This window comes from Rhinopithecus roxellana, chromosome 1, assembly GCF_007565055.1.
Source record: "Rhinopithecus roxellana isolate Shanxi Qingling chromosome 1, ASM756505v1, whole genome shotgun sequence".
Lineage (NCBI taxonomy): Eukaryota > Metazoa > Chordata > Mammalia > Primates > Cercopithecidae > Rhinopithecus > Rhinopithecus roxellana.
Window position 1 is genome coordinate 113,782,526 of NC_044549.1, and position 21,755 is coordinate 113,804,280.

The following is a 21,755-nucleotide window of genomic DNA, read 5'->3' on the forward strand; positions in this document are numbered from 1 at the left end:
CTATAAAGACACATGCACACATATGTTTATTGCAGCACTATTCACAATAGCAAAGACTTGGAACCAACCCAAATGTCCACCAATGATAGACTGGATAAAGATAATGTGGCACATATACACCATGGAATACTATGCAGCCATGAAAAGGATGAATTCATGTCCTTTGCAGGGACATGGATGAAGCTGGAAACCATCATTTTTGGCAAACTAACACAGGAACAGAAAACCGAACAGCACATGTCCTCACTCATAAGTGGGAGTTGAACAATGAGAACACATGGACACAGGAAGGGAACATCACACATCAGGGCCTGTCGGGGGGTGGGGCCCCAGGGGAGGGACAGCATTAGGAGAAATACCTAATGTAGATGATGGGTTGATGGGTGCAGCAAACCAAAATGGCATGTGTATACCTATGTAAAAAACCTGCATGTTCTGTACATGTATCCCAGAACTTAAAGTATAATAATAATAATAATAATAATAATAATAATAATAATAAGAATAAAGTATCTTTTGAATGAATAAATAAGCTGAATGAAGCTACCCTATACTTATCAAGAGACTGCACCTGGTAACTGGCAGTGTGCTGTCCTCTGGATAAGTGTGGATGAGCTGCCATGAATGAGGCCTCTTAGACTTGCCTTTTCCCATCTCCCATGCTGTGTCCCACTGATAGTCTTTCTCAGATATTTAATACCTTCAGCCTGGTTAAGATTCAGCCTCTCCTTCTAGAATCCATGCTTTGCAAAGCAATGTTGGGCCCCTGTGCTCTAAACCATTATGGATTGACTTAATAGTTCAATTCAGAGGGTAGAATTATTTCTAAGTTCTTAGGGATTCTTCATTGCTGTCTTTTGGACTACCTAGAGCAACTACCTCATGGTGTGGTTGAGGGTATATTACATGAACTAACATATCATGTAAAATATAGGACTGTTGATCTAGGCGATACAGTGTGGTGGTTAAAAGCCTAGACTTTAGAGCCAGACCCTCTCAATTCACATCTGGGCTTCACAACTTAATAGCTGTGTCACTTTAAGCAAATTGCTTAATCACACTATATTCAGTTTTCTTGCTAAAAAATACAAAAATATTACCATTGATATGGGGATTTAATGAGTTAAAGCATGTGTACAAGTAAAAATGGTAAGTAAATGTTACCTACTATCTTTATCATTATTATTAGCCTCAATGACCTCACTGAGAATTTGCTATGTGCCAGACACGAAATATGTATTATCTCAGTTAATCCTTAAAATAATTATGTGGGCTATGACTGTTATCCCTACCTCATGGATATTCAGGTTCAGAAAGTTTTAGTAATAACTTAAAATCATATAGATAGTAGGTAGTAGAGCCTGGATTTAAATGCAGGTAGGTCTGAAATATTCTCTCATAGAGATACTTTTCTTAACATAATTTGAAATATCTGCATTCTTATCAACATTTTTTAGTATCTGACTCTTAGCCTTTTTACCTATGCCCAAAACCTTAGAACTAACTTTAAGTTCATGTGAGTGTTTAAACATCCATCTGTTGGTTTCATGGTCTGTAGTTTCTAAAGACTCTTACAATTCTTAAATTACACTGTGATCCAGTTCACCCACCTCTCCATTTCCTCTACTAGGATCTTAGCAAAATCAATCAGTCAGTTAAATAATTAAATACCAATTAAAAGCTATAGGATGGCAAATGATGACCAAAACAGACAATTAGCATGCCATGGTGTGGGGACAGTAAGGTTATAGAATCTTTCCTTGAAAGATCACAATGCAACTATTTCAATATTCATTTTAAACAGTGAGCTGGAGTTACATGCTCGAACCTAACAGTGATTCTCTACCCAGCGTGGAAGTGTCCTGACACCACTAGTAGCAGACACTCATCTATTATAAGGTGACTGGTTGACTGAGTGCCCTGTGATTGGCTAATATCCTTCTCATCACAGTGATGGACTTGAAATTTGAACCCTTTTCAGTCACCCCCAGCAGACAAAACAAGGAAAACTGAAAAGCCATCCATTTACAGATGTCAGCACAGCTGCTGTGTTTTTGGATATGATTTGCTGTGCCACATTTGACAGATTATTTTTTATATCTTTGGGATTTATCTTGTTTTCATTGGAGTATACTATAAACTGTTCCATTACCTTTTACCAGGTGAATAAATTGTGATATTTGGTAAAATTATCTTTCATAGCCAAGAGATTCCAGTGTACAGAGAGCTAGCATGACTGTCATTTGGCAGGGCAGTGGCAATTTGTGCATGATACGTATTCGGGAAAAACATTAGCATGTGGCTTATGATAGCATGGGTTTACACGGGGTTCATCTTGATGTTTGAAGGTCATGTTTTTCTCTTCAACAGGTTAATTATGTATGGTTTTGTGAAGGCTATGATACATGCTGGCCAGTTGAAAAATGGAGACTTTCATTTCACTGACTGTTTATTTTTTGGTTCACTGATGTCTGCTACAGATCCAGGTAATTGCTCAAATAATCTATTTTCTTCTTTTAAAATCAAACATTAAAAAAATCAAACATTTAAATTGAATGTTTCTCCCCAAGACTATCACCTGAGTCTACATAATAATTTCTATTCCTCTTCATCTGCAGTTGACATATCTGTTAGTAATCACGAAAGAAAAGAAAAGGGGAATATTTTAATAGTGCTAAAGAAATTGGTTAGAAAGTAATTTCAGTAGTGGGAGAGATCTTTAAAGTCATTATAGTTTATTTCTCTAGATAAGCTTGTCCAACCAGCAGCCCATGGGCTGCATGCAGCCCAGGATGGCTTTGCAAGCTGGTCAACACAAATTCATAAACTTTCTTAAAACATAATGAGATTTATGCACAGACCTTTTAATTTGCTCATCAGGTATCGTTAGTGTTAGTGTATTTTACGTGTGGCCCAAGAAAATAATTCGTCTTCCAATGTGGTGCAGGGAACCCAAAAGATTGGACACCCCTGCTCTAGACACCCCTGTTCTAGAACATGTAACTATTTTGAGTTATCATCCTGAATTTTTCTCCAGTCAATATGTCTTCTCTTCTTTTGAGAACGATGTATTAAATTAAATGGTTTAAAGATATATTTTTAAAATGTTTACTATGGTACTTTTCGAGCATATCAAACATACGGAGAATAGTAAAAAGAATTCACATACGCCCTTCAGCAATTATCAAATACGAGCAATCGTCTTATTTATACCCCCTCCACATGCACTCTCTCACATCATGACTGGATTATGTTAGAGCAAATTCTAGCAATCATATTATTTTCCTTGTAAATGTTTTGAAAAATGAGCATTGTCATTGTAAGACCTAAAAATATTATCATTCTTTAATGATGTCCAAAATCTTCTCATTGTTTTAATATTCCTAATTGTCTTATTGTCATTATTCATTTGTATAGCAGTTTGTACAAATCAAGATCCAAACAAGGGCAGCATATTACCATGGATTGATATGATTGTTGAGCCTCTTTTTATCTAGAAGTTTCCCTTTTATTTTTATTTTCTTGTCATTTATTTGTTTTAAAAAAGTGGCAATTTGTCTTGTGGTTGAATTGAATAGAGTTCCTTAAAATATTCCTCAGTGCCCTGTATTTCTTATAAACTGAGAGTTAGATTCAGAGGTTTAATCAGATTCAGGTTCAACCTTTTTGGTATGATTACTTTAAAGATGGTTATGTGAGCCTTCTGTTGCATCACCTCAGGAGGCAAATACTGATTGGTGACTCAGCTGTCAGCTGATCCATCATATTATTGATTGTTACTGTAGCAAAGACTACCAGAACACAACCTGTGGTTGAACAACATGGTTTTATTACCCGTTGTAATGAAAGTGAATACCATGGGGAATCATGTTACGTTAGAAAGGACTTATTATAGGACCTGGGTTTATGTTTGGTTATTTTAGTGAGGGTTTAAGGCATCAGGACTTTGGTCTGGATTCGATGCTGTCAGGAAGTGGGAATAACTCCAAGACTGGGCATCTTAGTTAAGTCTTACTTAGAAGGAGGAAAGAACTCGATTGAGCCTAAAGCTACAATTGGTGAAGAAGCAGTGGTCACTCATAGTAGCCAGGATAGGGGGATGTTTGGTCAGTTTTGTGGTTTGGACAATGTTCATTATTTGTGTTTAGACATAATTACACAGTAGTACTGTTTTTGTCTGGATCCATCATGGTCACAGAATAACCTTGCCTGATGTCATTCTGTGAAGTTGATTTTGTTCAACAGGAGAACATCAAGGTCTAGCTAAGAGTATCAGGCCAGCTCTTGAATGTCAAGCTACTTTTCTCTTTCTTAGGAACATATAAGAATCTTTCTCAGCTGGTAGCGGTGGCTCACACCTATAGTCCCAACCCTATGGGAGGCCAAGTTGGGAGGATCACTTGAGCTCAGGAGGTCAAGACCAGCCTGGAAAACTTAGGGAAACCTTGTCTCTCAAAAAAAAATTGTTTTTTTTAAATTTAAAAAATACCCTGGTGTGATGGTGCACATCAGTAGTTCCAGCTATAGCTACTTGGAAGGCTGAGGTGGGAGGATCACTTCTCAGGCCAGCAGGATTGGCAACATATAGTGACTTGTTATAAATATAAAATCTCAGGCTCAACCACAGACTTAGTATCAGATGCTAGAATTTAACAGTATCCTCAAGAAATTCATATGCACATTAAAGTTTGCAAAGCTTTACATTTTGGAGTTACCCAATTTTATCCAATGGTTTTAGTACCCACTGATAGGTTTTGCTTAAGCCAGTATTTATTAGGGGTTACAAACTAGTGGTATGCTAATCTAATCCTACCTTTTGCATTTATTAGCTGGTGGTACTCTCCTTAATGAAGTAGTTTTCCAGTTCAATTATTTCAGTACCCAATGGTATAATTTAAACAACAAAAGCAGGGCAAATGATCCATTTTTTTTCTTTATTTACTAATTTTCAAAAGAATGTGTTGTGTAGCATCCTGCACATGTGACCAATGAGATGAACGTTTAAAAACATATCACTGTGGCCGGGCGCGGTGGCTCAAGCCTGTAATCCCAGCACTTTGGGAGGCCGAGACGGGTGGATCGCGAGGTCAGGAGATCGAGACCAACCTAGCTAACACGGCGAAACCCCGTCTCTACTAAAAAATACAAAAAACTAGCCGGGCGAGTTGGCGGGCGCCTGTAGTCCCAGCTACTTGGGAGGCTGAGGCAGGAGAATGGCGTAAACCCGGGAGGCGGAGCTTGCAGTGAGCTGAGATCCGGCCACTGCTCTCCAGCCTGGGCGACAGAGCGAGACTCCGTCTCAAACAAAACAAAACAAAACAAAACAAAACACATATCACTGTGAGCACATGGAGTTTTACATAGATGACATGTTTCAATCTGCTGTTGTCATTATATTCTTTTTCATGATCAAAAGATTCCATTTTTGACAAGTGGGAGCCTCTTCAAGTTTCCCCTGTATCCTTTTATTATAATCCTGACAGTTTTCAATAGGTTTCTTGCTTTTGAGTAAGACTAGATGTTTCAATCTTATCTTGTATATTTCCTGCACTCTACCTAGGAATTACCTATCTCTCCGAAAAGCCTTGACTTTTTCTAAGAGAGAAATTTAGTTAGAGACCATAATCTGGGCACTAAGGGATTGCATTGCTGCTGAATTGGTAATTGTTTTTAGACCTTTTTTTAAAAGGAGAAATTATATCACAAATTCATAATATTTTCAGTTAAAATTTAGTATTATAGGAACTTAACTGCCTTGAATTTTTATTTTCATTTTTATTTTCTTCTGCCTGCTCTTTGTCTTCATACACATTCATATAATTTCTTATTTGCTTAAAACATATGTTCTCAAAAGTATAATATATATACTGTTACTAAAAATATGATAACTAAAAACTGTTTAAGATTTTATTGTGGTTATTTTTAACCTGTGGATATATCCCACTAGTGAGGTACAGTTAAAAATTATTCCCTTTTTTAAAATCACTTGAAGTAACTTCTCTGTGTGGTTAAGCCACAAGTCGATATATAATAATATTCATTTGTTTTATTTTGTTTTTAATTTTTGTTTTAAAACTAGATTATATATAGGATTCTAAAAAGAAAATCACAGAACGAAATAAGAGAAATCTAGCTTCTCTCCCTGTCTTCTTTACCCTAAATTTCCAACAATTTTGATTGGTTTTTGGCTTACCCTTCTATATTTAAATTTAAGCAAATACACAAACATGCACACATTCCTCTATATGCTACTATGCACATGGTTCTTCACCTTACTTTTGTTTAATTAACAGTATTTTGGAGATCTCTTCATAACAACATATAAAAATCTTTCTCAGCTGGGAGCAGTGGCCCATGCCTATAATCCTAACCCTATGGGAGGCCAAGGTGGGAGGATCACTTGAGCCCAGAAGTTCAAGACCAACCTGGACAACATAGGGAAACTCTGTCTCCCCAAAAATAAAAAATAAAAAGATAGCTTGGTATCCTTTTATGGTGCACACCAGTAGTTCCAGCTATAGCTACTTGGGAGGCTGAGGTGGAAGGATCACTTGAGCCCAGAAGATTGAGGCTGCAGTGAACTATGATCATGTCACTGCACTCCAGCCTGAGTGACAGAGCAAGACCCTGTCTCAAAATAAATAATAATAATAATCTTTCTAATTATCTTTAGTAGTTGAAGAGTACCCCCATGGTTTATTCAATCAGTCTTCTATTGATGGAAATTTGGGTTCTTTCTTCTGCAATTATGTATGATGTTGAAATTAATAGCTTTTTGCATTTTGACAGTGTTTCTTTGGGAGACATTTCTGGAAGGAGATAATGGTAAATGTATTTGTCATTTTCCTAGATGCCAAACTCCCCTCCATAAAATTTGTACCATTTTGCATTCATACCAGCAAGGTATGACAATACCTGTTCTTCACAGTCTTGTCAATGCAGTAGACAATCAAAACTTGGGGGGTTTATCCATAGGAAAGGTGAGGATTTATATATCCCTATAGCATGACTTAGTGCTTCTTTTATTATGAGTAAGATCGTATGTTTGTATTTTTGTATTTTATTATGAGTAAGATTCATATATTTAGGAGATATGAAATTTTTAGAAAAAAGTTCTTATACATATGTATTTCTATTATATATCTATTTTTTTCTATTTATAAGACACCCTTTTCCAGTAGAGTCATTAAACTTTTACATTTCAATGTTTAGATGCCCTTAATATGTTAGGAATATTAATCTTTTCTCTGTAATATAAGTTACAAACAGTTTTCCTGGTTTGTCATGTCTTATTTTGCTTATGGTATGAGAGGTTGATTGAAAGAACATGAAATGAAAGTGAGTCTTAGGTTTGGAACCCATGGTGTAGATTGAAGATCAGAGCCCCAGAGTAGTATACAGGGATAGACTGCTCTATCCCCAGGATTAGGAATGGCCTGGTCACTATGTCATTGCTAGAAGATTTCACCCTCACACAGCCCAAGGGAAATGCAGAAGTCCCTTGGCAGCCACTGGAATCATGGACTCAAGACTATATATTTTCAGCCAATCTAGCTAGTTAAGGTTGTTCTCTTCTGCCATATGTAGATATTCTGCCTTTCAGGGTCAGGCCTCACTTTGCATCACCTTTGCACAAATCTTCTAGTTCAGAAGCACTGCAACCAGCATTCCCTGGTCCCAACACTGAAGGCTGAGTTTGTTGCCTTCTACTGAGTGACTCAGCTAGCTCTAAACACAGTTGAGTTATATTCAAGTGCTGCTCCTTCCGTGGCAGGTGATGCCCCTGAAGTTTAGATAACACAGGAAAACCAATTAAAATGGAAAATAAATCCAGGCTGGGCACAATGGCTCATGCCTGTAATCCCAACACTCTGGGAGGCTGAGGCAGGCGGATTGCTTGAGGCCAACAGTTCTAGATCAGTCTGGACCACATAGCAAAACCCATCTCGAAAGAGAGAAAGAAAGAGAGAAAGAGAAAGAGAGAAAGAAAGGAAGGAAGGAAGGAAGGAAGGAAGGAAGGAAGGAAGGAAGGAAGGAAGGAAGGAAGGAAGGAAGGAAAGAAGGAAAGGAAGAAAGGGAAAGAAAGAAAGAAAGAGAGAGAGAGAGAAAGAAAGAGAGAGAGAAAGAAAGAAAGAAAGAAAGAAAGAAAGAAAGAAAGAAAGAAAAAGAAAGAAAGAAAGAGAAAGAAAGAGAAAGAAAGAAGAGAAAGAAAAAGAAAAGAAGGAAAGAAAGAAAGAAAGAGAAGAAAGAAAGAAGAAAGAAAGAAAGGAAAGAAAGAAAGAAAGAAAGAAGAAAGAAGAGAAGAGAAAAAGAAAGAAAGAAAGAAAGAAAGAAAGAAAGAAAGAAAGAAAGAAAGAAAGAAAGAGAAGAAAGAAAGAAAGAAAGAAAGAAAGAAAAAGAAAAGAAAAAGAAAGAAAGAAAAAGAAAGAAAGGGAGGAAAGAAGAAAGAAAGAAAGAAAGAAAGAAAGAAAGAAAGAAAGAAAGAAAGAAAGAAAGAAAGAAAGAAAGAGGGAAAGAGAGAGGAAGGGAGGGAGGGAGGAGGGAAGGAAGAGAGGGAGGGAGGGATCCAGCTTCGTAAGATGATTATTTATCTGCATTGTATCAAACACCTGAGCAGACTGGATTTTTTAAAATACAATATTGGCTCGTAACCATAAACAGCATCCTGAGGCCCCGGTCTACTTTTCAAGTTTGGCATGGACCAGCTATGCAACTTTGGGCAGCCACTTAGCCTCTCTAGATTTTATACATTATTGGAAGTAGAAGACAGTGTTTCTCATTGCTTCCAACTTCTTTTTTTTTTTTTTTTTAATAGACAAAACTGACTCTTCATCTGTAAAATAAAAAGTTTTCACTAAAGGTCTAATATCCTTCCAGATCTAATATCCCATGATTTTTACTCCTGTGAGAGTGGTTTTTATTTTAAAACAACTTTTATTTTAGGGAAAATAAAAGTCAACCCCAAACCTGCTAACTTTATATTCTGAAGTTCCAACCTCAAATCAACAAATGCTAAAGATATCTCATAAGGTAGAAACACGCACTTAAATAGGAACCCTTAAATTCTCTTCTTTTACTGGGAACTAATCGTTATATTAAAACATGCTGAACCCACTCTCTGCTAAATTGGTGCAATTTAAGATCTTCAACAACCTTAAAACACCTAGTTAATCTTACCCCATAATTTTTCATTTATTGCCTAAATTATTATGACTCACTCATTTATGAGAGGAAACCTAAGTTCTCAGGTCTGATATTTCTTGGCCTTTTAAAAATTAATTCTTTCCCATTTAGCCTTAGCTAAATATTAGCTAGTGTTATTATTTCCTTCATATTCATCTTTTATGGATACACATTTAGTCTTTAATCTAATTCTTCCTGCACGTTTCAGACTCTCAGCCAATTTTCGATTTAGCTCCATTTGGGATTATTTGACTATAATTTGATTCATTTTATCTCCTCCTTTCCTTACTGATGAAGAGCTTCCTGATGATGGAAAATTCATCATCAGTACTTAACAAGTGGATAATGAAAGGCAGAACAATCAAAGAGACAGTGTATGAAAAAATGGCAGGACAGGGAAAGAGAAATACACAGAGGGCTCAATGAATGAGCCAGCTCTTCTGGTGTGTGCAAAAAACAGAGACTGGGAGGATGGGGAATGGGAGAGGAAAGATAAACAAAACTCAAGAGAGCAAAAGTCCAAACAGATGATTTGTTTAACAGCTCTCATTTTGCGATCGGCCAAAGCTTGTCAAGGAGCTGTCTAGCCTCATACTATCCTCTTGCCTTTTTCATTGTTGTCTTGGGTTCTCGTTTGGTAAATTTAACTATCCAAGATAACAATTTTGATTAACAAATCGGAAATGTCCTTTCATATTGGGTAGGTGAGATAAAGAGGGGAGTCCTTAAGATGTGTAAAGATACATGGAGATACCAGCATACCCGTGCATCTTGAACATACCAGTTTTGTGGCTGCTTTGGTGTATTTTCTCTTGTTGCTCCCTCCTCACCTTCTTCAGGTCTATGCTCAACCATCACCTCAGTGAGAGCCTTTCTTGCTCACCCTATCAAATACTGAACCCCCTTCCCCAAGACGCCCCTAATCACAAAGCTTTCTGTCCCCTGTCCATGCCTTACTTTCCTCCACATCACTAATTACTAATCACTAGTGATCAGTTTATTTATTTATTTATTTATTTACTCACTTACTTACTTATTTCTTTGTCTCGTGTGTGGGAGATGTTTTTTCCTATTTTTCTGGATTTTTTCCTATCTTTTCAGTCTTACAGTTCTGATATCTAGAACAGCGGGTTTTTAATAAATACCTGTTAAATCAGTGAATTAATGCAACTCGAGGAAGAAACTGCTAGGGCAAAGTGTGGAGTGTGGAAGGGCATCTCTTTTCAATTATGCAATGTGAAGCAGTTGAGTATCCCAGATCACCCTCGGGAATGAGATGTCGCGTGGCCTCTGGAAGGGCATTCTCCCAAGATGAGGGTGGACTTGCAGCACGTAGCTGCATTTCTAGCACATAGCTGGACTTCTAGTACATAGCTGAGTGGCAATATCACTTTCTGTCCACTAAAGAAGATATATTTAACTAAAACAAAGATATGTGACTTTCCTGTTGTCCAGTCATGTAGCGGATATTTCTTTCTTCTGTCTATCTGGTGGTCAGTGGCTGAACATTTTCCAGAGCATGCCAAGCTATGGTTTGTAGACTTGCAAGAAGCAGTTATAATTATGTGTTTTTTCTAAGTTGGAAGATGTTCAAAATAGTAGCTTCCTTTAGGAAAAGGAAAAACTCAGTACATTGCATCAAGTATTAAATGATCACCCAGAAGATGCCAGAAACTCATCCTGGTATTTACAGAACTGACATTTCCTCCAAGGTCTTCAGGAAGCCAGTCATTCAAGTACATGTGTTCTGTGCATTTTTCTTGCTTCATCAATTTCCCTGTTTCCTATTTGGATTAGAGTGTCTTCATTTTACATGATGCAGCTGCATTGAGATTCAAGTACAGCTGCACTATTTTGAACTCCAGAAGTATTAATCCAGTACTCAAAACTATAAAATAGTTATTAATTTGGAGACTTGTCCAATTTTCCCTCTAGATAATTAATCCAGGGTGTCTTGATTTAGGTAACATTTGATAGGGCACATTCTAGAATTGCTGTGTCTGATATGATACTTACGAGATACATGTCGCTACTGAACCCCAGAAATGTGACTAGTCCAGATTGACATGGGCTGCAAATATAAATACACCCTACATTTCCAAGACATCATTTGAAAAAAGTGAAACATCTCATTAATAATTTTATACAGTATTAATTACATGTTGAAATGATAATATTCACTTAATATTGAGTTAAATAAAATATTCTGTAAAATTAATTTTACTTGTTTTCTTTTTACTTTTTTAAGATGACTACTAGAATATTTAAAATTACATATATGGCTTGAGTTATATATTTATTGGACAGCACTGCTATAAAGATATATAGAAATAAAACTGTTGGAAACCAAACCATGATCCTTAATAGAAATACCATAATAATTTAAAATTGAGTATTAAGTACAAATACAGTATTAAGTATAGATACAATGCACTGCATAGATTATGCCATTAGGTAAAATATAGGCAATTTATTTTTATGAGATTGAATTAATATGTCTGAGATTTTCTTTCTAAAATCCTTCCTCCCAGTCTCATTTTTCTGCTCTGATGCATAATAACCTATAAACTACTTTACACCCAAGCTTCAGAAATAAAAGAGAGTAAATATCTATATGATTCAAATATTGTATATGTGCCATTTAAACTGTGAATACTGTAGCCTCTGACTTGGGGACAGTGGATTAAATAAACTCCTGTCCAAATGTCTCAACTGTATTCTTTTTGTAAGAATATAAATAAGTTCTTAAAGCCTGACAATGTCAGCATTGTTTTTGGAACTCCCATTACTGTTTTGTCTTATGTAACATGTCACAGGTTCAAGAAACTTGATATTTATATTATGTAAGCATGGTTTCAGTATTAGGTTTTAATATTCCTAAATTGGGTAGACTCAATATCAAAAGTAAATATTTATCTAAAATGAGTAAATGGAGACAACCTGCATAGCCAGTTGGAAGATATAGTCCATAATTTTTTTCATCAAGTTTAGATTTTAAAAATCTATTTGATGTAAATTATGAGTTCAGTTCTCTCACCAAACAAGGCAAAACTCACAAGTGCTTAGTAGGATCTATTTCTTTATCTGTATCGTCATCAACACTAGATAATATTTAATGACTAGATCATCACAGATGCTTCACAATATAAAAGGCCCATTGAGTTCTGCACAGTGCATAATAAATACTTACCGAATAAATGGAGCCGTCATTGAATATTGATTCAGAACACTGTTCATGGTGTGGGACAGTCATGCTTAAATCTTCATTTTATCTGACTCGCTTGGCTTCAGTTACTCCAAATATAAAATGGGAATACAAGATTTATTTTAAAGGCTCTTGATAAGGATTAAATAAGATAATATGTCTTATTTGTATTGTTATGTTGTCATCATTATTTTTATGCTGCACTAAGATGGGGCTGCTATTTTTCCTTCAGTATAACACAGTGAGACATGTACATTGTTTCTTGTTTTCGTGATAATAATGAATGTCCATGATTCTTCCTACCTGGTTAGTTCTCCCAGGACCAACTATATTCATTTGTGAGTTGCTTGGTTAAAGTTGGGAGTGTAATATATGTAATGTGGTAATTTTGCTTTGAATAAAACACAAATATACTTTGACATCTATTCTTAAAGATGAGAGGTAGTAATTTTTAAAAGCAAACCTCAGACATTGTCACTTTACCCTTGTGTACTTTGGTACTCATCTCTAAGATTAAGGACATAGTTCTTATATGTCATGAAGCCACTATCCAACCTGAAAGTTGTTCCATAATCCATTGGTATCATCTAATAACCAATCCACACTGAAATTTTCCTGATTTTTGCCCTTTGCCTTTGATAACCCAAACAGGTTTCACAAGTGATATTTAGTTGTCTCTTCTCTGCATTCTCCTTTAATCTACAGCAGTGCTCCTTCCTACCTTATTTAAAAATGCTATTATTCAGAAAATTGGGTCAGTTCTATAAGATGTGCCACATTCTGGATTTGTCGCTTCCCATGGTATCATTTAATTTTTCCTGTATCTTCATATTTCTGTAAGTGCAAGTTAGCTTCAGAGAGTCTTGATTACTTAGATTCAAATTCATCAGTTTTTGCAAGAATATTCAATACGTGATGTTTGATCGATCACATTGCATCATATTAGAAGTCACACAATGACTTTTAGTCTCGGTGTTGACTAGTCACACAATGACTAAAAGTCTAGGTGTTGTCTTTTACTGATGCTAAGTGTGACCAATGAGTTCAGGTGGTGACAGCCTGATCCCTCCTTGTAAATTTCCCTATAAAACTTTCATACAATGGTTTCATCCATTGATGCTGATTGTTTGAACCTATTAGTTCCATTAGAATCGACAAAATGGGATTCTTTTCTAATTCTATCACTTCTTCCAAATGATTAGCTAGAATTATTCTTGCAGCAAAACTCTCCTATATACTTATTAGTTTAAGCTACTACTTATATCATCTAAATGGCATGTACAGATCTTATCTAGACCCTTGGTCAAATAATGCACCCATAAATCAATTACCATTTTAAACATATAGTTTTAAACATAACCACAATTCCATCATCACACCTAAAACATTAATAGTAATTTTCATGGTAGGCAAAATAATGGCCCTCCAAAGATGCCCATACATTTATCTTCAGAACCTGTGAATATGTTACATTGAATAGCAAAAAGGGATTTACAACAGTGATTAAATTAAGGACCTTGAAACATGGAGATTACCCTGGATTATCTCAATGATCCCAGTTTAATCACATGGGTCTCTAAAAGTTGTAGAACTTTTCCTGTCTGCAATCAGAGGAAGATGTGACTATGAAAGAAAGGGGCAGAAAGATATAATGTTGCTGACGTTGAAGATAGAGGAAGGGGGCTATGAGCCCAGGTATTTGGGTGTCCTCTGGAAGTTGGAAAGGGCAAAGAAACTGATTATCCTCTTGTGCCTACAGAAAGAAATGCAGCTCTGCTAATACTTTAATTTGATATCACTGAGACATGTGTTGAATTTCTAAAATACAGAAATATAAGATAATAAATTTGCTTTATTTTAAGCCACTAAGTGTATGATAATTTGTTTCAACAAAAATGGCAAACTAATATAATTTTAAATATTATAAAATATATAGTTTAGCTAAAATTTCCCAACTTATACAAATTTTTATAGCTGCTTTCATTGATCCAGACAATGTATATGCACAATGCTTTTAGATATAAAATGAATGATTTAAAATAATAAAATTGTAGGATACTTTTGTGGAAAGAGCTACTTCTTTTAATTTATCACCCTCGTTTTATAGAAGAGTGAACTAAGGTTTAGAGGTGAGTGACTTGGCCCTAGGACAGTCATTTCAAAATTTAATATTACAATCACTTAAAAAATTCATGAAGGTCAGCAGTGGATTCTAGGAAAGTAGTGACCTTAACTTGGCTTTCTTGCCCTTTATTACTGTAATTTATCTGATTTTCCTAAGGCAAAGAGCTGTTGGTTCCTATATACAACTGAGTGCTGATGAAGCCTTGAGCTTTGTGCAAACCCTACAGAAATAACAGATACTGAGCTTTCTCTACCATGAGTAGCCTGAGCCTCTAGATACCAGTTTCGAAGAAGTCTTTAGATGGAGACTGGAAAACTATGAATCCTGAAAAGTGATTTGAGTTGTAGAAATCTGTGGACGTTGGTGGTAGGAAGGTGGTAGTAGCTGACATTAGCCTGCATGAGTGAGTTTGATTCTTTGCTTACTGGGTAAGGGAGCTGTCTCCTCGGTACCTGAAGGGTAGCCCACGTGCTTCTCCATCACTAGCCTATCTTCTGCCACTCACAGGACTGCTATCACAGAAGATAGTCCAACAGTCTTAAACTCCAAAAAGCTGACAAAGAAAGATAAAAACACATCAAGACTTTTCATCAGCCTGAGAGAGAAAGACTGGTCAGAATAAACAGAGCACATACACAGGAAATAAATTCCTGAAATAGAATATAATTCAAACAACCTTATAAGAAATCTTATAAAAAGAACTCAGCAATGTTAGTTGCACGTGGTCAGAAATTTTGTTCACTAATATATTCACAATGCCTAGAATATAAGCTGTCTCAGAGGAGACTATCAGTAAATACTTGTCAGATAAATAAGTCCATCAAAAGAATAATAATGCTAGTTAGACAGAATATACCATGAAAGTGAGAGTGGCACAATATCATGAAACCCATTAACATAATCTATTACATCAATACATTATAAGAGAATGAAATATATAATCATATCAGTGAGGAAAAGACATTTAATAATATGCAGCAGCATTACTAGTAAAAATTCTAAGTTAAAAAAGAAAAAACTATTTAAATATAATTCAAAGTATTTACCAAAATCTAATACCAAATGTTATTCTAAATGAAAACTTGAAATTGGACAATTCAAGAAGGTTTTATTTATAGAGGACTTGTTGCAAAGTGTATTTGTAGAAGAACTACAAAGAATAGTGCAGACATCTGGAGCTTGAGAGTAACCAAACAGTTATCACTCTTAGGTTCAAAGCGATAAGAGAGAGTGGTCATTAGAACTCAGTGGGAGAAAGCTTGTGGAATACGTCACCTGGTGAACAGCAATAACCTTCTGTTCAGGGACACTTTTAGTTCAAGGTAGCATTTCAGGGGGAAAATGTCAGTGAATAAATATGTAAGTCTTCCTTTCTGTCCCTCCTCTGATCTCTTCTGGGGCTTCTCATTGGCTAAATCCAAGCTAGAGGGCGTGGGAACCTATTGATGTAGTGCACATAGTCAGTGTCCCAAAGCAGATAATGTGTAAAGGGAAAAATGGAAGATACTGGTATAGAAGTTCTAGCAAATTCACTAAGAAAATGAAAGAAAATAAAACATCTCATACAAGTAGAAATTAGGAAATACAGCTGCCATTTTTGTTGATGTTACTCTATTTAATAAAAACTATTAGTATTAAAAACAAAATTTTGTGAGGTGCCCGAGTATAAGATAAATATACAAAATCTAATAGCATTTAAAAAAATTTAGCAGCAAGTTTCTAGAAATAAAATTCAATATCTATAAAACTTACAACTATTTGATACTAATTTTAATAAAGAATAAACATAACATTTTAAGGGATATAAAATATAAAAAAAGATATGAACAAATGAAAAGTCATGACATGTTCTAGGATGGGAAGATTTAATTGTGGACATACTTTATCTTTTTCTTTCTCCTAGATTTTTTCCATGGGGTACTTTTCAAACAATGAAAAACTGTAGCAAACTATATAATCCCTGTTACTTTTCATAAACCTTCCAGCAGTTTCTAAATTTTTCATTCTATTCAAATACATCGTTCAAAAATGTTTTTAATGTCAGTTTATGTGTGACAATCTTTCCAAAGCCTTGTATGCCTGAAAAATTTTCATTATACCCTCACATTCAATAGTAATTTGTTTTGATATAAAAGTATAGATTCAAAGTTATTTTCTTTTTTTTTAATTCCTTCAAATATTTATTTCTCTTCATTTTTTATTTTAATCTAGTGGTACTCATTATTTATGTTGCACCTCTATTTTTATCTCTCATGTCTCTTAACATTTTGAAAATGTACTTTTATCTCTTCAATCTTTATTGCTTCCTGCTGGAAGAGCTCCTCAATCAGGTTTCCCATTTATTTAATTCATTTCTTCAGTTGTATCCATCATCCTATTTATTCCATCTATTATAATCTTTTCTCCAACTGCTATGTTTTTCATACCTGATATTTCCTTTTATTTAAATTTCTTCTGTCTCTTTAAGTGTATTTAATATACTTATTGAAAATGTGTATCTATTCTAATACTTCTGTTTTTTGTTTGTTGATTTTCTCTAAGTTGTTATAACCCTCAGGTGTCTAGTTATTTTTCAGGTTTGCTCATGTTCCTTTAGGAGTATCAACCATTGAATTGGCAATATGTATTGGAGAAGGGCCTCAAAACTACAGTTATCATTTTAATTTGCTGTCATCCCACTAACCCAGTGTAGTGATGTTAAGCCTCAGAACACATTAACTATGGAGACATTTTTTGCTTGTTACAACTGGGGGAATGTACTACTGGCATTGGATAGGTAGAGGGCAGGGATGCTGCTAAACTTTGAAAATGCACTGGATAGCCCCCAACTGCAGATAATTGTCTGGTCTAAAATATCAATAGTGCCAAGGTTGAGAAACCCTGCCCTAGCCAACTTCTCAGGTTGGGGTTTAGGCCCTAAGGGAGAAACAACATTGATAATCCATTAGCCTAGGATTTGTAGGGAAAGAGAATGCCTAAGGCTGCTCAGTCTCTCCCTGTTCTTACCAACTCCTTACCCCAAAAGACCTTTTGCACTGCTCCTGACATAACCCCCATGAACACCTGCCCCAGTGTTTGGCCAGTTGTGTATGCTTTGTGTGGCAAGGAGCTAAGCAATGATTACTTCATGGAAATGCAAGTAAGCCAAATGGTAGAGCTTAAACAGTTTTTGTTTGTTTGTTTGTTTGTTTTTCTTAATTTGCTTTTGTTTACTGCTGTGTGTAGCCACCTATTGCCGGATTTGCTGCACTCTTCCCACCCCCCCTCACCTCTTTCCCACACGCACCAATCCAAAACAGTGCTCCTTCTCCCTGGGGATGTCTCATGGCTTTCGTTGTTGTTAATTTCAATTCCACTTTTCTCTACATACTTTCTTCATCACTGACTTTGTGGAGGAAGGCAGTAGCCGATGCTATTACAATTCACCATCTTGGTGATGAGAAAAAAGCTTTCATAAAAATTCTACTTTCCTCCAAATTCATATAAAAATTTAATGTAATTTCAATGAAAACTTACCACTTTAAACATTGAAATTGGATAAAATTATCTTAAAGCTTATAAAGTGGAATAAAACCATGAAGTAACCTATCTAATCAGATGTAAGAATATGCTACAATGCCATTATAATCAAATCAGTGCGGTAGTGGCCTAGGGAGCACAAGACCAGTAAAAAATAATAGATGATCCAGACACAGATTTAAGTGGAAAATGATAATTTGACAGAGGTGGTATTTCAATTCAATGGGGAAATGATGGTTTATTTAACAAATGCTACTAGCACAACTCATCGGCTATCCATTTAGATTATAAAATTGAACACATATAACCATTTACAAAAATATATTTAGAAGAATTAAAATGTAAATAATGAAATTTTTAAAAAGTACTGCAAGAAAATCTGTAAATCTATATCTATAGATTAAGGATATAGAGACTCTTCTTAATAAAGAATGGAAAACCAGAATCCGTAAATATAGACATATTTGAATATATAAAAAGAAAATACATGTAAGTGGGAAAGACACCATAAACAGTCAATAGATAGGCAACACAGTAGGGAAAAATTATGTAAGTACAGAGGATAGAATATTACTATTTCTAATACACAAAGAACACTTTAAAATGACAATCTGGAAATAAGTAACAGAAACACTGACAACGACTATGAAGAGGCAGGCCGGGCGCAGTGGCTCAAGCCTGTAATCCCAGCACTTTAGGAGGCCGAGGCGGGCTGATCACGAGGTCAGGAGATCCAGACCATCCTGGCTAACACGGTGAAACCCCGTCTCTACTAAAAATACAAAAAATAAGCCGGGCGTGGTGGCGGGCACCTGTAGTCCCAGCTACTCGGGAGGCTGAGGCAGGAGAATGGCGTGAACCCTGGAGGCAGAGCTTGCAGTGAGCGGAGATCGCGCCACTGCGCTCCAGCCTGGGCGACAGAGCGAAACTCCGTCTCAAAAAAAAAAAAAAAAAAAAAAAAAAGACCATGAAGAGGCGATTCATAGACACAAAAATCCACTTGTGCCACAAATGTGAAAAGTTAGTCAAACTCCCAAGAAGTCATGGAAATGTAAAATAAAGTAACAGCATATCATTTTACCCCTAGCAATTTGGCAACAATTATAATACGAAGTAACAGTCCTTGCTGGCAGGGATGCAGGAAAGAGTGGACTTTTACACATTTCTAGAGAACATTGAAATCATTAACAGACTTCTGGAAAGCAATTTGGCAAAGCTATTATACCTTAAAATATATAGCCCCTTTTGCCCCAGCAATCTGACTCCTGGGAGGCTATCTCACACAAGTAAAACCACCAGTTCTTGAGGATATATGAACAAGAATGTGTACTGCAACATTTTTAAGAGGATAGATTGCAGGACATCTGCACAATATTGTGTATCTATTGAAAAAATAAATTAGTGCCCTTCCAGTTAACTTGAGAGTTTTCCAGCAGGCATTGTTGACTATTTAAAGTAAAATGCAAAAATCTATATAAAAATACGATTCACATTTTTAAAAGCAGTGGTCACCCCTATAAATTTATGTGTAGGTAATTAACCCCCATGCATGTATGTCTGTGTGTAACTTTTATATTGAAAAGTGGGACTTGTGAGCTATAGCCACAGAAACGGCTTTTTTTTTCTCCCAGTCTCCCATTAAAAGTATTGTGTGGGACTACTCCTTTCTGACTTGCTGGATAAACATATTTGGTTTGTGAGTTGTAATCACAGACTCAACTCAGTAATGAACTTGTGCAATCCCATGTAATAATGCAAAGCGAGAGTCAAACAGTAGTCCACTGTGTCCCCAAACTCCATGTGTGTCATCTTAAGCTATCTGATGGTCCAGGGGAAGTCTCTTTTCACAGGCTTGAGGTGTGCAAACAACCCTCCCATTTTCACAGGCTTGAGGTGTGCAAACAACCCTCCCATGTGGGAGCTGAGATTTACAGCTCACAAATAGTAAAAGAACTCCCTTCACAAATCTTAACCTCTAGTCTAGGATCTTTCACATTCTTAAATGGCAGAGAGGTTCAATGGAGTCATGTAACTGGTTTTCATACACGTGCTGGGTTTTTTTGTTTTGTTTTGTTTTGTTTTGTTTTGTTTGTTTGTTTGTTTGCTCTGTCACCAGGCTGGAGTGAAGTGGCGCAATCTTGGCTCACTGCAACTTCTGCCTCCCAGGTTCAAGCGATTCTCCTGCCTCAACCTCTCGCATAGCTGGGACTACAGGCGCCCACCACCACCCCCAGCTAATTTTTGTATTTTTAGTAGGGACGGGGTTTCACCATGTTGAGCAGGATGGTGTCGCTCTCCTGACCTCATGGACTGCCCACTTCAACATCCCAAATTGCCGCGATTACAGGCATGAGCCACCACACTTGGCCACTTTGAAGATTGTACATCTACAATCTACATAACATGTTTTTTGGGTTTTTTTTTTTGCTTTGTTTCTCATTTTAAACATCTAATTTAACACTGTTACAAGTGTGTGTGTAATTGCTATAATGAGAATTTAAGTATACAGAGAAATTGGTAGGACACATACTAGGTCAGGTGTCCCCAGCCCCCTTGGGGCACAGATGGGTACAGGTCTATGGCTTGTTAGGAACCAAGCTGCACAGCAGCGGGTGAGTGGCAGGCCAGCAAGCATTACCACCTGGGCTTTACCTGCTGTCAGATCAGCAGCAGCATTAGATTCTCATAGAAGTGTGAACCCTATTGTGAACTGCACAAGCAAGGGATCTAGGTTGTGTGCTCCTTATGAGAATCTAATGCCTGATGATCTGAGGTGGAACAGTTTCCTTCTAAAACCATCCCTATCTCACCCTCCTCTCCATCCCCCACAAGAAACCTGTCCCTGGTGCCAAAAACATTGAGGACCTCTGTACCGCATTGTAAAAGTGGGTTACTTGGGGAGAGAGGAGATAGGAGTTTAAGAGAGGAAGAGGTGGAAAAAAGAGAGACATACCAAAAAAGGAAAAGAAAAAAGACTATATACATATATATATATATATATATATATATATATATATATATATATATATATATATTTTTTTTTTTTGAGATTGAGTCTTGCTCTGTTGCCCAGGCTGGAGTCCAGTGGTACAATCTTGGCTCACTGCAAGCTCCACCTCTTGGGTTCACGCCATTCTCCTGTCTCAGCCTCCCGAGTAGCTGGGACTACATCCACCTGCCACCATGTCTGGCTAATTTTTTTGTGTTTTTAGTAGAGATGGGGTTTCACCATGTTAGCCAGAATGGTCTCCATCTCGTGACCTTGTGATCCACCCTCCTCGACCTCCCAAAGTGCTGGGATTACAGGCATCGGCCACTGCATCCGGCAGAAAAAAAGACTATTAAAGCAAACAACTAAATAAAGAGTATGCATATTATGATCATATTTATGTGGAAACACATCTGTATACTTGAAAACTTCAAAATTTCATAAAAGTGAGAAAATAACCAATCTTTTTTATATCATATTAGTAAATCACTCTGAAGTGTAATGAGAAAATCTTAAAGGAAAATCTTCAAACTCAATATGATATTGTGTCTGCCGTGAAGTGAAAAAAAAAAAAAGAAAAAATCAATAACTTCTCATATTACATGTAAGTCACACATCTCTGCTTGCTCCAGCAGCTAAAGTGTGCTAAGAATACCAAGTGCTTGATGAAGCCCTGAGCCCTCGTTGTTGGCTTTCATAAGGAGACTACTACTGGCTCATGTTAATTGAATTTA

At 36.3% G+C, this 21,755-nt stretch overlaps 1 protein-coding gene across 2 annotated transcripts in view; it reads left to right on the forward strand.

The window, feature by feature from the left end:
* The window catches only part of SLC9A9 (solute carrier family 9 member A9), a 602,343-nt gene that overhangs the window by 167,206 nt on the left and 413,382 nt on the right, over positions 1-21,755 (forward strand). For both annotated transcript variants that reach the window (XM_010381303.2, XM_030929287.1), the window contains exon 5: positions 2,371-2,486. In XM_010381303.2, coding sequence (XP_010379605.1) covers positions 2,371-2,486 — 116 coding nt within the window. The remainder of the gene's footprint in view (positions 1-2,370; positions 2,487-21,755) is intronic.